At 42.8% G+C, this 15,766-nt stretch overlaps 1 protein-coding gene across 1 annotated transcript; it reads right to left on the bottom strand.

The window, feature by feature from the left end:
- Window positions 1–2,875: 2,875 nt before the first annotated feature.
- On the bottom strand, window positions 2,876–14,892 carry LOC132997071 (MORN repeat-containing protein 4-like). Its single transcript, XM_061067410.1, has 5 exons — window positions 14,825–14,892; window positions 13,672–13,777; window positions 7,361–7,475; window positions 5,348–5,457; window positions 2,876–3,030 (listed from the first exon to the last, which is right to left on the bottom strand). The coding sequence occupies exons 2-5, from the start codon at window positions 13,736–13,738 to the stop codon at window positions 2,876–2,878; spliced, it is 447 nt and encodes a 148-aa protein (XP_060923393.1). The 5' UTR covers window positions 13,739–13,777; window positions 14,825–14,892.
- Window positions 14,893–15,766: the final 874 nt, after the last annotated feature.

Below are 15,766 nucleotides of genomic sequence, written 5' to 3'. Positions count from 1 at the left end.
AACATGGGAACTGTAGTTACCACATTTAGAACTACAACTCCCACAGTTCATCTGAAGGAGTTGAGGATCTCATATTAATCTTTGTGAGTTCAGTTTGAAGCTGGATTTCTTCATCACTCTTCTTCATCGCGGAGACTCTTCACAGTGAAACATGAAATCAGTGAAAACCTTTACACGTTAATATCAAATGGCAACTTTTCAAGTCGAGATTCTAAGGTGCGTTTTAAAGGGTTTTAGCGTATTTTTTTTTTCTTTTCTCAGACTGTGAAGAATAGACATAGAATCATTCACAAATTAATAAAAAAACAAGAGAATAATTAAAAAAACATGCCGTGGTCTAAGGTATTTTTTTTGGAAACCAGGTCACTGAAGTGCACATCAGCCACCGCAGCTCAAGGCAACAGCTTCCATTTAACAGTGTCGCTATTCGGATTTCGGAGCCAATTAAAAGGTGTGAGAAGCCTCCGTCAGTCCGACTGTTTCAGATGTCACTGTCAAACCGTTCAGCGGGGGGGCGGGTGGCGGGGGGGGGGACGTCAGCTCCCCCGACCACGTCCCAAATTAATCGTGCTCTGAGATAATCACATAACTGACAATTAACTCCCTTTCCCACTTAATACCCCCCCACCGCCCACCCGCCCGCCCGCCCACAGCACAACACACACACACGGCACGTCGACACACACGGCACGTGGACACACCAGTCTCATTACACACAGACAGACGCTGATTCCCAGCAGGCACACACGCGTGGAGGATGTGTGAGTTCGGGCTCATCACAAGCTTTTGTTAAAGTTCACAACAGCGACGCTTACACCTCCAAGTTTCTTCTTCTGAGGTTCTCTTCTTTTTTTTTTTTTTGGGGTGATTAACACACACACGTTAAACACTGATCAGTAAACATGGATTTGTGAAAAGTAGAAAAAAACAACACAAACACTGAAGAGTCTCAGTTCAGAAACACACACAAAAATCAGAGTCTGGTTTTGGTGATTCCTCCTTTCAGGTGATTTCCTGATTCTAATGAGATTCAGACTTTTCCAGTGTTTTCCCTTTTTATGTTTTGTGTATTTGTGTGTGTTTCTGGAGTCATTTGACACCCGGGCTCTGTTTCATCAAACCAGCGTCTCTGACCCACAAAGCAGCCGCGGCCGCCCCCCCCCCCCCACCAGACCTGCAAGAGAGGGACTCTGGCTTTCAGGCAGAAAATTGCACGTTATTATCAAATTGCACCTCCAGCACAGAAATTGCACTCATTACTGCAGCCTGAAGACTCCACTGCAGGCACTTCCATTCCCCTCTGCTGTTCACCAACCCCCCCCCCCCCCCACCATCCCTTCTCCACCACCACCTCCCAGCATCCTCTCTGGTTGTAGAGCCACTGATTCTGGACCAGCTGCAGCCGGGCGGCACTGCTTGGTCGGCACTGAGGAGGATGTTCCTGCTGATGTGAGATCAGACTGAGCTGTAACGGCACTGAGTGGGAAAAGTAGAAGAATAAAAAAAAAGCTCCAGTCGAGATCCCCCCCCCCCGCTGGGAGTGGAGCACCAGCACGAGGTCGGAGGTCAGGACCGGTTTTAACAGGAAGGCAGGAAACTGACTCGGTGATTTAAAGGTCAAAACATGTCATAATGTCCAAGTTCAAACTGGGTTCACTGTGCTGAGAGTTTAATATACAACTCCTTCATTATCTTCAAATGTATTTTATGGTAAAGAAAAACAACAAAACTGCAATACAGGAAATATTCTGCTTCGAGGTTAGTTGTGTAATTTATGAGCGGAAGCTGATTCCAGAAGAGTTTTAATGAAAGAGCTGCTCAAGGTTGTTTTTTTTCATCATCTAATAACTGTTGGAAATTAGTCGCCTTATATAAAAGATATACAATATGTGAGTTTAATAGCTGAAGGTGACGTGGAAAATTAAACACCTATAAAATTATTTTCCTGCGTAGTTTGGATGAATATGATTTAAGACAAAAATCACTATCGAGCAAGAAAGGTGAACAATTTTGAAAAAACCTTCGTCAATGTAATAGCCGACGACTGTCCAAGTCATAATAAGTATATTGACAGATTGAGATAATAAATGTAATCTAATTACATTATAGATATGATTCCTGCAGAGACAGCGACCAAACGCCTGAGAGAGAGAGAGAGAGAGAGAGAGAGAGAGAGAGAGAGAGAGAGAGAGAGTAGAGTAGAGTAGAGTTATCTGTGACTTTAATTGCTTGCAAATGATGAAAGTTGAATCTAATTAGAGATGGTAATGGAATCAATCAGGAAGTGAAACTATTCAGATATGATGTCAAAGTAAGATTAGTGAGTAAGAAAGCAAAGTGAGATTAAGATATTATTTATATAAGTGAAAACAGCAACCGATGAAACGAGAAGCTAATTTACGAGCTAATTAAGTTAGCTAGGGTTTATCTAACGTAAGGAAATGTTTTAACATAATATTGAGTTTTGAAGTGAAGTGATCCCAGTTTAAACCCAAACAGACGTCGTTTGACGTGAAAATCACCAAATCAACGTTTACTAGAAAACGTCCACATGCACTTTAGAATCCAGAGTTGTGTTTCGTCAGGTTCGCTGACCCTGAATCAGATTTAGCACCAGCGTGTTAACTGAACAGAAAGTCTGTGTTTGGCTCAACTGATCCTGAATCTGTGGCAGAAAAGCAGATTGAAGACACTGGAGATTTCTAGAGGATCCTGCAGCTTTCAGGTATGAGACAGAACCTCCTGGACATCGCAGCCAAAGAAAAGTGGAAACCGAAGAAAAGGAAAAGATGAATATCGGAATCAGCTGCTCAAACCAATGGGGGGGATGGTGGGACCCTGGTACTGGGGGCACTGGGGGGTCATGTGGTCCGGGTCACATGGCCAGAGCCCGGGCCCGGGCGGCGGCTGCCTGCGCCCTCGGCACCGCCCCCTGGCCGTTCTCTCTCCTGATCAGCTGGTTGGTCTCGAACAGGCCCTCGTGGCTGCTGGTTCCACCTCCGGGACCCCCGTCCACCGCCGTCAGGACCCCTGCACCGGAGACACCAGGCAGAAGGTGGTCAGCTAAAGAGCCGCTACGTCACCAGAAGGAACCAGAAACCGGCGCCACGCTCTCTGCTCCTTCAGAGGCAAAACATGCTTTTGTTTTCGCAGAAAGATTTCTGTGTCCAGTCTTCATGCTAATCTAAGCTAAGCTAAGCTAAGCTAAGCTAAGCTAAGCTAACAGGCTGTTGGCTCCGGATACATACGTATTTAGAGAAGGAGCTAGATTTTTAAAAAATGCCCTTTTATGGTTAAGAGGAAACCGTGGTCTGACAAACTGAAACCAGCAAGCTAAATAAATGTCGTGTTTTAGAGCAGGGGTTTTCAACCGGGGGTCCGCGGCCCCCTGGTGGTCCGCGACGGCATTGCAGGGGGTCCGCAAAATTTGCTTTGATATTTCGACACATTTCCAGATTACTCTTGAATATCGTGAAAAATATATATAATAAGAAAAGTATAATATAAAGGTGCTGGTGATCATGAGGTTAAACTTAAGTAGGCCTCAATTGTTTGTGTGATATTGTATGATTATCATTTGTGACATATTCTGCATTACTTTGTCATCTTCCCTCTTCAGTTGTAGCCCCAGATTATGTTGATTGTTATTGATCACCGTTACTTTAACGTTCTCTCAACATGTCAGCTACATGTCTGTAAATTTAAGTCATGAACGTTATATATTGATGTTCATATGGTTCTGAGATGCAGTACAACTACAAACTGCATTTTAATTTTGTTTTCAATTCTTAAGCACTGAAAATCTACCGTTTTTGTTGTTTTTACACAGATTTTTCTAGATTTGTTTGAGGTTATAAAAAAACAATAAAACCAACATGGAAAAACAAATGTTAAAACTTCCTTCTATCCACATGCACACACACACACACACACGCACACACAAGTAGGCACATCAGTGGGCCGCGGATTACTTTCTAGTCAGAATGGTCCCTGGGACAAAACCAGTTGAAAACCGCTGTTTTAGAGGATTGACCAAAAATTCAATAGTATTTAATAGCAGCAGCACGATATGAAACTAAATTGTATTTTTCTTGATCCCATTTGTTGTTTCTTCAGGTGTCACATGTTTCCTGGTCGGAGCCGAGGCTTCTTCTCCTTTATCTCCCGTTCGACCCTTTGGTTCCAGTCATATACTTAATGGCTCCAACTGTTGAACCTGAACTCAGGTTAATGTTTGACGGAGAACTGAACTCAAACAAACTTTTAAGAATCGAAGCCGTTCCTTCAAACAACACAGGCTGGAGCCGACTGTCAGATCCCAGGAAACTCACGTAATCTTCATGTTCCATCTCTATTTTTAAAAGCACAAAAAGGAGCCGGTTGTCTCGGTGACACATCGTTCCGTCCTCGCCACCCGGCGCCGTTCAAATAAAAACGTGTTGATTACCTCCAGAGACTCGAGTGGAGACACGGGAGGTTTCAGAGACAATTAACACGTTACGCTGTTTGATATGATTAAAAAGTATTTAAGTTGCCTGGTATCAGAGCAAAGAGCACGGAGGAGGACACAGTGTCACTCAGGCTATTAGAGACATTAGTGTTTATTTCTCCCAAAACGTTCATGTAAATGTGGCTGCCTGCAAGGTTTAGCAAATTTATACCAATTATACAAAGAAAAAAACAGATAGAAAATCACCGAAGTTTAGCAAGTAACTGAAATCACACGCTACCAAACTAAGAAACTGAAATGTGTAATTCCTGAAGCCATTAGAAGTTTTTTAAGTTTTTTACTTTTATTGTCAGAATCTTGATTGTAAATAATTTATTTCTCTGGTTGAATGATTTTTTTTTTTTTTTTTTAAAGAAAGCTCAAAGTTCAGCAAATTTATAAAAATGATATCAAAACAAAGAAAAATCCTTGAAGACTGAGCCACTGAAATGTGAAGTTCTGCTGCATCGTCCTTTTGTTTCAAGTTTAACTTTTATTAAAACAATGTTGATTTCCCCGGAGGAGTGGAAGCTTTAGGCACTTTAACATTGGCTTAATTTTCTATATAATCTATGTTTTATATTGTTGTTTTATGTTCAGTGCACCAATGACACCAAGGCAATTTCCTGTATGTGCAAACATACTTGGCAAATAAAATAATTCTGATTCTGATTTATGTAACATTAGCGTTAGGTAGCTAATTGAGGACTATCGGGACCATTTCCCTATTTGCTGGTTTTACGCAGACGTTTGTTTTATCTGTGGGAAAATGTCAATGACGTCCGTCTCGTGAACTTCTCTGTTCAGGTTTCTCTCACTCGAAGGTGACTTCCTGTCCCCTCCTGGTGGGAGTCTTACCGTGGCCGTCCACACATCCGCTTCTGAACTCGCCCTCGAACCTCATCCCGTCGAAGCGGGTGAAGACGCCCACGCCTTGGAACTTCCCCTGCACAAAGTCCCCTTCGTACCTGCAAGGGAAAGAGAACAGATTCACTAAAGGAACTCCGTTAATCTGCTGTTGGTTCATCACATTCCACACTGGAGCTTCAGAAAGTCACGAATGGAATCAACACTTTCACGTCGTAGATCTGCAGAGTTTCCAGGTTGCATTTTGCTGAAACTAAAACTGCAAATCAATGAAGAGAAAACTGTTTTTTTTAAATAATCCCTATGATCCCGCTGTTCAATCTGCTCATTTTAAAACATCAAACCAGACCCACTGAGATCAGAGACAGTGATCATCATGTTTCACAGGTGGACTGTGACACTATAATCCACCTTCACTGACCTGCATCCTCCACAAAATCCTTCTCACCTATAAATCCCTTCACGCCCTGTTCAGGTAGAAGCCCTAATCCACAAAATCCCATCTCTGGACACCTGAACTTCTAAACCCACTTTTTCGCGAAAGCTTTTGCGTTGTGATTATTGTCGCCTGTTCTACTCAGTTCTTTTCTCATATCAGTTAATTCTCAGGTTGTGGAGCTGTTGTCATTTGTGAACATTCGTCAGACAGTGAATTCCTTCCTCTTTCTTTAAAAAAAGTAAATAAATTGAGACTTTATGTTATAACGTCCGGCAAAGAAGTTATGTTTTCAGCCCTGTGTCCATCGGTTTGTGTGTTTGTCAGCAGGATTACGTAAAAAAGATTTTTACCAATTTCTCTTAGAATTATTCATGCTTCTTAATAAGAACCATGTGCAGTTTGGTGCAGATCCAAATAGAAATCTGGATTTAAATGTGGTTATATTGTAAGTAAAGGATTTTTTCAGTTATACCTTTAAACCTTAAAAAGCAGACAAATTTTGCGATGAATCCGAAGAAGAGAATTCCTTTTACTTTCTTTAGCATTGTGAGATATTATAAATAAAATAAAACCTTATCGTTTTAAACAAACTCTTTTATGATACCGTACTTTTTTATTTTTTTATTCTAACGCAGGAAACTGATTCCTAACACTGCATTATCAAGAGCTCTGCGTCTCACAGCTTTACCCACAGCTGAGATGAAATTAAAAATGTCTCAAAGTCTCAGCCTTTTTTCTTTAAGCACACGCAGCGTGAACATAATGTGATATTACTTTAATGTCAAGTGAGCTGCCAGAGAGCAAAGTGAGATCAGACGTCTGCAGGAGGAAAGATAAATATAAAAATGTAATAACTGAGATCCAAATACATTTCAAACTAGTTCATTTAGAGTTAGTTTGATGTGGATTTTTATCCTCTGATAAAAAGGGGATTTTGTGTCCAAAACAATTCCACATCCATCTGACTACAGGAAACTGAAAACTTTCTCAGAAGCGTTTCAAACCGACAGGCAGCGCAGGTGAAGCTTTAAAGATCATCATTCATTTACATTTTAAAAACAGGTTTTTGTGTTTCCCTTGAAGAATGAATCGATCGTGTTTTTCTCTTTTCTCCGAGTGATAATCAGCAAAACGGCCTCGAACAGGCTCCACTTCGGTTCCTCCTCCTCGGCGGCGTCGTACTTGAACCTTCCCGAGACAAAAGAGGAGCAGATGAAAAGCAGAAGTTTCCATCTGCTCCTCTTTTGTCTCTGGAAGGATCCGCAGCTTATATCACGGCCGGAGAGAAAACTGCTTCTGACGATCTGACATTGAACATGTTCAGGAGGCACTCGAACAATTCTGAAGCTGGAAAGAATTTCTCTAAACCCGACGCCACCTGCAGATTCATCCCTGAGCTCCGATCTGCGTTTCTCTCTCTTTGTTCAGAGGCCGAGAGACGAGATTCTGTTTTCATGGTTTTTTTTCAAGAGGCAGTGGTGGGTTTCAGAAACAGACATAACACAGGATTTTAATCAAAAGGTGATTTGAATTGAAAAGGTCAAAGCTGGAAGTGAGATACCGACCTGGAGCCGTCGGTGAAGACCAGCATCCCGCAGCCGTTGAACAGGCCGTTCTCAAACTGTCCGGTGTAGCAGGTCCCGTCGCTGAAGGTCAGCTGACCCCGGCCGTGACGCAGACCTGCACAACAGAGGGAGACATCTTCAATTAACGACTTCGTGGATCAGTCACTTAAATGTTATTGCATGGCCCATATTCCCAAATCCCAATTAGCAATCTGTACAAGGTGCGACATCTTAAAGGTCTTCAGAAACCAGGTCCTTGTTTTTCTATAAAAAACCTTCACGCACAGAAACCTTACACACCGAGCTTTGATTTCATTATTCTGTTGCTTCTGAAAAGCCGCAGTAGGAGATAAATCAATAAATCATCTTCTGATCAAGTGATGATCCTGATCGCTTCCAAGTCCGTTTCAGGACGTCTGAGTTTGATTCGCTTCCAGAAAACTCATTTCTGTGATTCCATCGATCTGAAACCGGTCAGAACATCTCACTGTGATGGAGGAGAAACAGGCAGCGAATCAGAACCTGAGCCCGACAGAGGTTTCTGAGATGGTCTGTCAGCGTGAAATCACATTTATTTTTTAAATGTGTGAAAATGTAAGATGAAAACTACGGACTTGATGTGCAAAGACCTGAGCCCTCGACGGGAATCTGGAAAAACTGGGGAATGCAAATTAAGTTTTGTGCAGAAACACGTTGAAGAAGCAGATTCATAAATGTTGCTCCGACAGACAGAATGTGATGTTCTGTCATTTTAGTTTGTTATTTCACTCTCTAGGTTTTCTGTTTCCTGTTTTATTTTGTAGTCTTGTGTTCCTTGGGTGTTGTCTCTGTCTTCACTTCCTGTCTGGGTGATTTTCTTTCCAAATCCTCATGTGTTGCACCTGTGGTTAATCACCGCTGCCTTCACCTGTGTCTATTTGCCCCTGCCTTCCTCCTTTTTGTATTTAAGCCTCTGTGTTTCTCTTTGTCTCTTGTCGGGTTGGACTCGTTGTTTCACGCCGTCTTAATGGTTAGTTCTTGTCTGCTATTTCGTCCAGCTTCCCCTGCTTCTTTCCTTGTGCGCCCTGTCGCCAGTGCTTACCTGCTAGTGTTCCTGTTTTGTTTGTTTCTTGTTAAAAGGACTTTTGTTATATTAAATTACCTTTATTTTGATACCTCTGCATCCTGGGTCCATCTCTCCCTCATCTAACCGTGACACAGAAGGTAGAACCACACTCGTGTCTCGACTCAAAATGTTCCCGCGGAGCTGAGAACCAATTTCCCTCCTGATTCTGTATTTCTCGGATCAGGATGGCGGCGGGCGAAGGAGACAGGGGGGGGGGAGACAACCTCTATTAGCAGGCCCAGCGGGAATGGGTAGAATAACTGGATATGAGGCCCAGTTGGACACGGGCTGAGGAGGTCCTCCGAGCAGCTGTAAGCCAGGAATGGGATTTACAGAGGGCTCGCCAAGTGGCGTGAAACCAGCGGAGAGGAGGAGGAGGAGGAGGAGGAGGAGGAGGAGGAGAGGGGAGGAAAACCCGAACAGCGGATTGGGATTTACAGGAGGGGGAGGGAGGGGCGGGGGGGGTTGTCCCCTGCTTCCAGCTAATGGCAAAGTAAATTAGGCAGTCCATCTGTCAGGGCTGCTTAGAGTGCTGCTCGCTGCCTAATCTCAGCCGGGTTTCCACAGGAGATTTGGAGAAGAGATTTGGCCGAAACTAAATCTGGAGCTGTGCATTCCATTTTCAAAGTCTTTTCCTCCTCTGACACATTTCTGCATCCATATGTGCATGTGTGTGTGAGTGTGAGTGTGTGTATACAGTCTGGGTATCTCTGGGTAAAGAAGTGGGGCCAACCGGGGCTTAGCAGCTCCTCCGCCTGCAGGAGCCCGAGGCCTGAACCTCTCCGACTCGCCACGAGGAAATAAAGTGGCGTCGGTTCTGCAGACCACGATGAAACCAGCAGTTTGCGTTAGTGTGAAAGGACAGATCGGATCTGACCTGATCCCTGCAGACCGGCTCTAATCCTCCGCTCAGCTCCTCGGTGACTCCTCTCACGTCGGGTCACGGGCTCCGGCTAATTTGGGTTTGGCACAATTCGTCCGGCTTTTATGTCAATCAATAGCGGTAATGCGTGGATGTTAAATGACCACACGGGGGAAGTACAGTCGTAATTGGCTCGCGTCTGAGGCCTGTCTGCTGTGGATGCACCCCCGACCTTCTTCCTGTAACCGGATCGCTCCCCGGCCTGCGTTCAGCCCGGAGCGCCGCTGAATAATTCATGTGACACCGTAGACCTCTGTCCGACATGCACCTACATGTTTGTGTGCAAACAGAGAGTCTGCATGCATGGACGCACGACACGTGTCAATCTGTGTTCACGACAACACCTCCCGACGCACACACACACACTCTCACAAACTCACACACTCACAACTACTTCACAGAACAAAGTCATCAGTGTTATTTCAACGGACAGTGTTAATACCAAGAGGAAGTGTAATCACACATAATTTTGAAATGCCAGAAAATGAAGTTTCTCCGAGGAAGAGGTGAGGGGAAACAATTAAACTTATTAACAGCAGCTACAGAAAAAACAGGGAAGTTAGTGGAAAGGGAATCCAGATATTTACAGATATTTATCATCATAAAAAACTGACCAATTTCAAAATTACAAGATACAAAGGGAAACTCCAGCTGTTGATGAAGAGCTTGTGATACGACTGAAAGCTCCGGAGCAGATACTACATGGACTTTCTTATTCCTTCCATCGTTTTAAAGGTCGAGGAACCTCAGGATTCTTTCACACCTGGTTGGGTTCAGAGCTTCAGACTCTTCAGTTCAGTCTGAAGCTCTGAACATCAGGTGTGAACGGTTCCTCAGAGCAGAAGAGAAGAGTTCTGGCTCTGGATCAAACTGAACCTGGTTCTGTTGGTTTACAGTGAAAAAACACTTTGTTGGAGAGTTTGGACTTTGGGACCAATCACAGGAAGTAGAGACAGAATTAAACGATAGAAGAAGAAGAAGAAGAAGAAGAAGAAGAAGAAGAAGAAGAAGAAGAAGAAGAAGAAGAAGAAGAAGAAGAAGAAGAAGAAGAAGAAGAGTAATGTAGTACTCTGGAGTAATGTAATACCGTGTAGAATTGTGCCTGAAGATGCTGATGCCGTTAGTGATACCATCATTATGTAACCTTGGCAACCAGATGAAGCGCTATATTAATTTCCTCCATTCAAACAGAAAGACCACTACCCCCCCCACCTGACTACACGCCCACGGCACACGCTGTCTACAAACCAATCAGAGTCGAGTACAGGTAGACTCCGCCCGACTCTTTAGTTCCTGAATCACAATGAGGAACCAGAACCAACAGATCAGATGAAACAACAAACACATGAAGCTTCAGATTCTCAGAGATCAAAAGCTCCAGAATGTAGAATATGAACTGAAATATTCAAAGGTTTCCACTGTAACGCACCTTGAGATACAGCAGGTTGTCATTTGGTGCTTTACTAATTGAATTGAATATGTACTTATTACAAAGATAATTAAATGGAATCAAATGTGAAAGAAAATCCAAACAATGCCATGAAACCTTGGAACCAGCTCAGCTCCAGCTCTGTGAGTGGAATCCTTCCTCTCCAGGCCTCAGTGAGGAAGTGGCTGTGCATGAGAACCTGTGGGAACCCGTGCACACAGACACACAGAGACACACACAGACACACACAAACCAGTCTGACAGTCTTCTGCAAACCGAGCAGAAACCATATGTTTCACACCCACTTCGGTGCCAAACTTTTCTTCCTTGTTTAACTTTGCCCCAAAGGTTGTCCAAGTGTTTTCTGTAACCTGCAGAGGCCGGTTTAGGGAGTGTGATATCCTGCCTCAGCGGGCTTACTGCCACCAGATGGTGTGTGTGCATGTGTGCGTGTGTGTGTGTGTGTGTGTGTGTGTGGAGATATGCCTGTAGATCCTGACTTCAGTTTGACACCTTCTTTTGCCCCCTGGATACAATCTGTTAGTGTGAGAGTGAAGGTTCATTTAAAGCTACAACTACTTTCCCTGTTGTGACTCGCACATATTTTACACCTGACTTGAAAATGACATGTTTTATTCATGAAAGCTCCAGTGAGAAACTTTATCTTAGCATGAGTTGAGTTACTAATATTCCAATTTGCTCCTGAGACATTCTGAGTCAAGTTTCCTCCAGCTGCTGTTAGAGCAGATCTCATCTGAAACGCTTTTGAAACTACCTCCGCTCTGCAGATCATGTTTCTCCTCATGTCGGTTTGTGTGTTTGTTTATCTGTCGGATGGATCATCCAAAAAACTACAGATCGTTTTCCACAAAACTTGGTGGAAGGGAGGGACAATGACCAACATTACTTTGTATTTAATATTTAATATTGCGATATTGACATTTTCCGTCATATCTCAGGGAATAATTGATGCTTCTTGGATGGAATTTAAGGGACTGTTGGGGCTTAGCGGGTTTGAGCTCTATTGAGAGACATTCAGGTTAATTGGTTTGTTTGTCAAAAAGACAACACAAACAAGTGTGAAGTTTTGTCCTATATGTCATGTACAGTATATATTGTCATTTATCATTACTGAAAACCACATGAATGTTCTCTCACACACACCTTATGTTTTGTCTGTTTTTTGTTTTGTTTTATTGATGACAATGATGTCTATATATATCTATATTTACTGTCTAAGGGGACAAATAGAAAAGAAAAAATTAAATAATAATAATTAAAAAAAATATATGTATATATTTTTTTAAATTATTATTATTTAATTTAATTCAATAATTATTTAATAATTAATTTAATTATTAAATAATAATAATTAAAAAAAATATATGTATATATTTTTTTTAATTATTATTATTTATTTTATTCTTTTCTGTTTGTCCCCTGGGGTGGGGGGGAGGAAAATTTGTTCATATACGTCTGTATGTATGAGGTTTCATTTTCAATTGTGAAAACAAATAAATAAAGTGTGAAAAAAAAAAAAAAAAAAAAAGACAACACAACACAAAAACAGATTTCCAGGGAACTTGGTGGAAGGATCCAAGAAAGAACTCCTTCAGTTTTGATTCGTACAAAGGGGAGATATGGTGTTCGGATTCAAATACAAATCTGAACAGCCAACCCACTGTGGCACTGTGCAATAACCCTGGATCTTTATAAATCTGTTAAAATTACTCCCGGAATTATATTTTATTATAATTATATTTAATTATATTTATTTACTTCACCCCTACTGTATCATACTGCTTAATATTTATCCCCGCACTTCTTTTCTTTCTTTTTCCTAGACCATTGTACTGTTTGTATTGTTTTGTTTTGTGATGTACAAGCACACTGAGAGACACTTCTCCATGTCAAATTCCTTTTTTGTGTAAACTTACTTGGCCAATAAAACCTGATTCTGATCTAGAGGATTTAAATGTGGTTCCATAGGAGGGTTTATTCAGCGGCTGTGCTACAAACCTGTAGCTACCAGACAACGTGGAGCGGAGACCAGGTGGATTCAGTGGAGAATCAACAGTTTACATGTGTCTTCAATAGTTTCAGATCTAGTTCAAATCGAACATTGTGGATCTGGTGCAGAATGTAAGGAACCGTTGGGCCTTGGTGAGTTTGGAGCTCAGCTGAATGAGACTCTTATTATTGTATTGATAATGTTGTGTGTCCAGCAAACAACCAGTGGAGGTGGAGATCTCTGCTTCCAGCTAATAACATCCAGATAGCTTTAGATAATTATAGATATTTCTGTCTATTCCCTTAAAGATCCGACGACAAAAGAGAACCAGAGAAGTTTGACGTGCGAACACAGAAAGAGAATCCAGAGATTCACCAACGTTCAGATTCCACCACAATGCCAGAGACTTGATTTCATTTGGTTATTTTTGCATATAAATGTAAATTCTGTAAAATTTACATTCCACTCACTCAAAAATGTAATTCGCCAAAGACGAGTGTATTCAGAGCTTTTCAGCAGAAGCCTCCTTGACTTTTGACCCCCCCCACCCCACCCCCCCCCATCACAATAACAGCGGCCTCCTTTCATCAGGCGCGGTGTGACCTCGGAGAAATGACGATGAGTTGTGTACAACTGTCCCCATTGAAGTGTGTTAATGCAAACGAGTTGCTGCTCCTCCACACACAATGTGTTACTGGGATATTCGTACGTCTGCTGAGAGCTTTATGAATCAAACACTGTGGTATTTATTTATGTGGACTGAATTATAAAAACCAGTTCTGCAGCTCATACAAATGAAGGCAGTGAAGGAGAGAGAGCGGCTGATGGAGGAGGTCAGACTTGCCTTCTTTCCATTCGCCGTGGTACTCCTCGCCATTTGAGTAGGTGAAGGATCCTCGTGTCAGGGTCATGGGTCCTGCTGGCAAACACAAAGTAACACACTGTCACACCTGACACTCACACACACACACACACACACACACACACAAACACACACACACACATCCATGCAGAACAGGCTGAGATTAAACAGAGGAAAGACAAACGCACACTTTCCCCAAATACCTGCAACTAAACCTCGTTTGACTGACACAACAAAACAAAGACTCACAACTGGTGAACAATTAAAGCAGCAAGAGACAAATTATCGCACAATTATTTAGAATATTTTACGAGAGCTCCACCAATGTTTTGGTTCCCGATGTCGATATTAGAGAATTAACAGAGAGTAAAACATTTCTGATATTCATATATTGGCTGTGAATGAAACCTTAGATGTCGTTATCGAACTCTTATGACAAACAAATTGTACTGAGGCTTAATATTTTACAGTTTAGTCATAAACCTCAGGATAAATACAAAGAAAATAAGAAACAATGCTAATTAACCTTATTTCGCATTTCATATATCAGAAATAAACACATGACTAATAAAAGTTAAACACAAACACATTTCAGTACCACATATACAACACAACTAGAGGTAAACATACAAACATTTAGCATTTTCCACTCAACTCTACCCCGGGTTTGTTTTTGTTGCCATTTTCCTGCATTATGGAAAACTTAAAGCATGAAAAGATATGAATCATATCTGAAACAATAACACATATACCTGTGGTCTAATGATATATATACACGTATATCCACATCTGTATGAGTGAAGCAGCTGTTTCCTGTGCTTCTCTGTTGTCTTCTCTCCCACACACACACACACACACACACACACACACACACACACACACACACACACACACACACACAGACACACACACACACACACACAATGAAAACATCTGAGGTTGATAAACTGGATGATGAATCGCTCAGATTCCTTCACGACGGGAGGAGGAGAGTGTTTCCTCCATCTAATGTTGCCACAGTAACGGCGCCATCATCCCTTTGATCCTGCCTCCCTCCCCTCCCTACACACACACACACAGACACACACAGACACACACACACACACAGATGGAGGAGGAACCAGCTGTTGTTCACCTGTTTGTTGTGAGAGAGCAGCTCGGGCTCTTCCCTCCTCATCCCTGAGAACCTGCTTCGGGTTCGGCTGCTCTCAGCGACTCGGTCCCGTCGCTTCCGGGTTCGGACGGAGCTGCCTCACGGTCTCTCCAAGGAGCTGCGATCTGATTGGCCCACACGCCTCCACCTGGGCTCAACGCGCGCTCCCATTGGCTGCTGGGGCCGCGCAGCCTCGGCGGCGGGAGACATGTTGGTCGAGGGCAGCGGGTTCAGCTGTTAAAGGGATAGTTCACCCCAAAAACCAAAATACACTCATTAACCACTGTGTGTGTGTGTGTGTGTGTGTGTGTGTGTGTGTGTGTGTGTGTGTGTGTGTGTGTGTGTGTGTGTGTGTGTGTGTGTGTGTGTGTGTGCGTGTGTAAATCTCCCTCTTCAAACGTAATAAAAAACAAGACACGCCTCCTTTCTGCTCCCCGTGGAGTTGTCCAAGTGACCACGAGCCCCGACGTTCAAATTCCACTCACGACTATTTTTTATTTGCACCACGTTTATCGTCCGAATGTCGTCTGATATCGTCCAGCGGAGACGCGTTCACGTTCACGCATAAACACACAACACAACCTCTAGGCTCTCGTCTTAGGATCACGTGACGGCGTTAGTGACCCTCAGCAGTAACTGCAGCTAAGCAGCGATGCTACCGGAACTAGCAATGCTAATATAACTAGCAATGTTGATGGTACTAGCGATGCTTCCGGAAGTTGGGCGAGAGCTTGTGTACGTGAAGACGTGAAGATGTGAACGCGGCTCAATAGGATTGATCAGAGGACATTTAGGCTTAAAACATGGTTTAAACCATATATATATATATACAAGGCTAGATGTCATGGCCAACGGAGTTGAACGTCCGCACCTGGCGGCCATCTTGCTACAGGCGGCTCGCTCACCCTTAACATTGTGTTGTAG

This window comes from Limanda limanda, chromosome 2, assembly GCF_963576545.1.
Source record: "Limanda limanda chromosome 2, fLimLim1.1, whole genome shotgun sequence".
NCBI classification, from domain to species: Eukaryota; Metazoa; Chordata; class Actinopteri; order Pleuronectiformes; family Pleuronectidae; genus Limanda; species Limanda limanda.
This window is presented reverse-complemented; position numbering and strand designations above follow the sequence as displayed.

What these genes read in the sequence shown, in the direction of transcription:
- LOC132997071 (XM_061067410.1), bottom strand. Translation starts at nt 13,738, where the DNA reads ATGACCCTGACACGAGGATCCTTCACCTACTCAAATGGCGAGGAGTAC. An exon ending in GTCTTCACCGACGGCTCCAG is followed by an intron (nt 5,458 to 7,360) that starts GTCGGTATCTCA and finishes TTTCCCTTGCAG; the next exon opens with GTACGAAGGGGACTTTGTGC. An exon ending in CGGATGTGTGGACGGCCACG is followed by an intron (nt 3,031 to 5,347) that starts GTAAGACTCCCA and finishes TCTCCGGTGCAG; the next exon opens with GGGTCCTGACGGCGGTGGAC.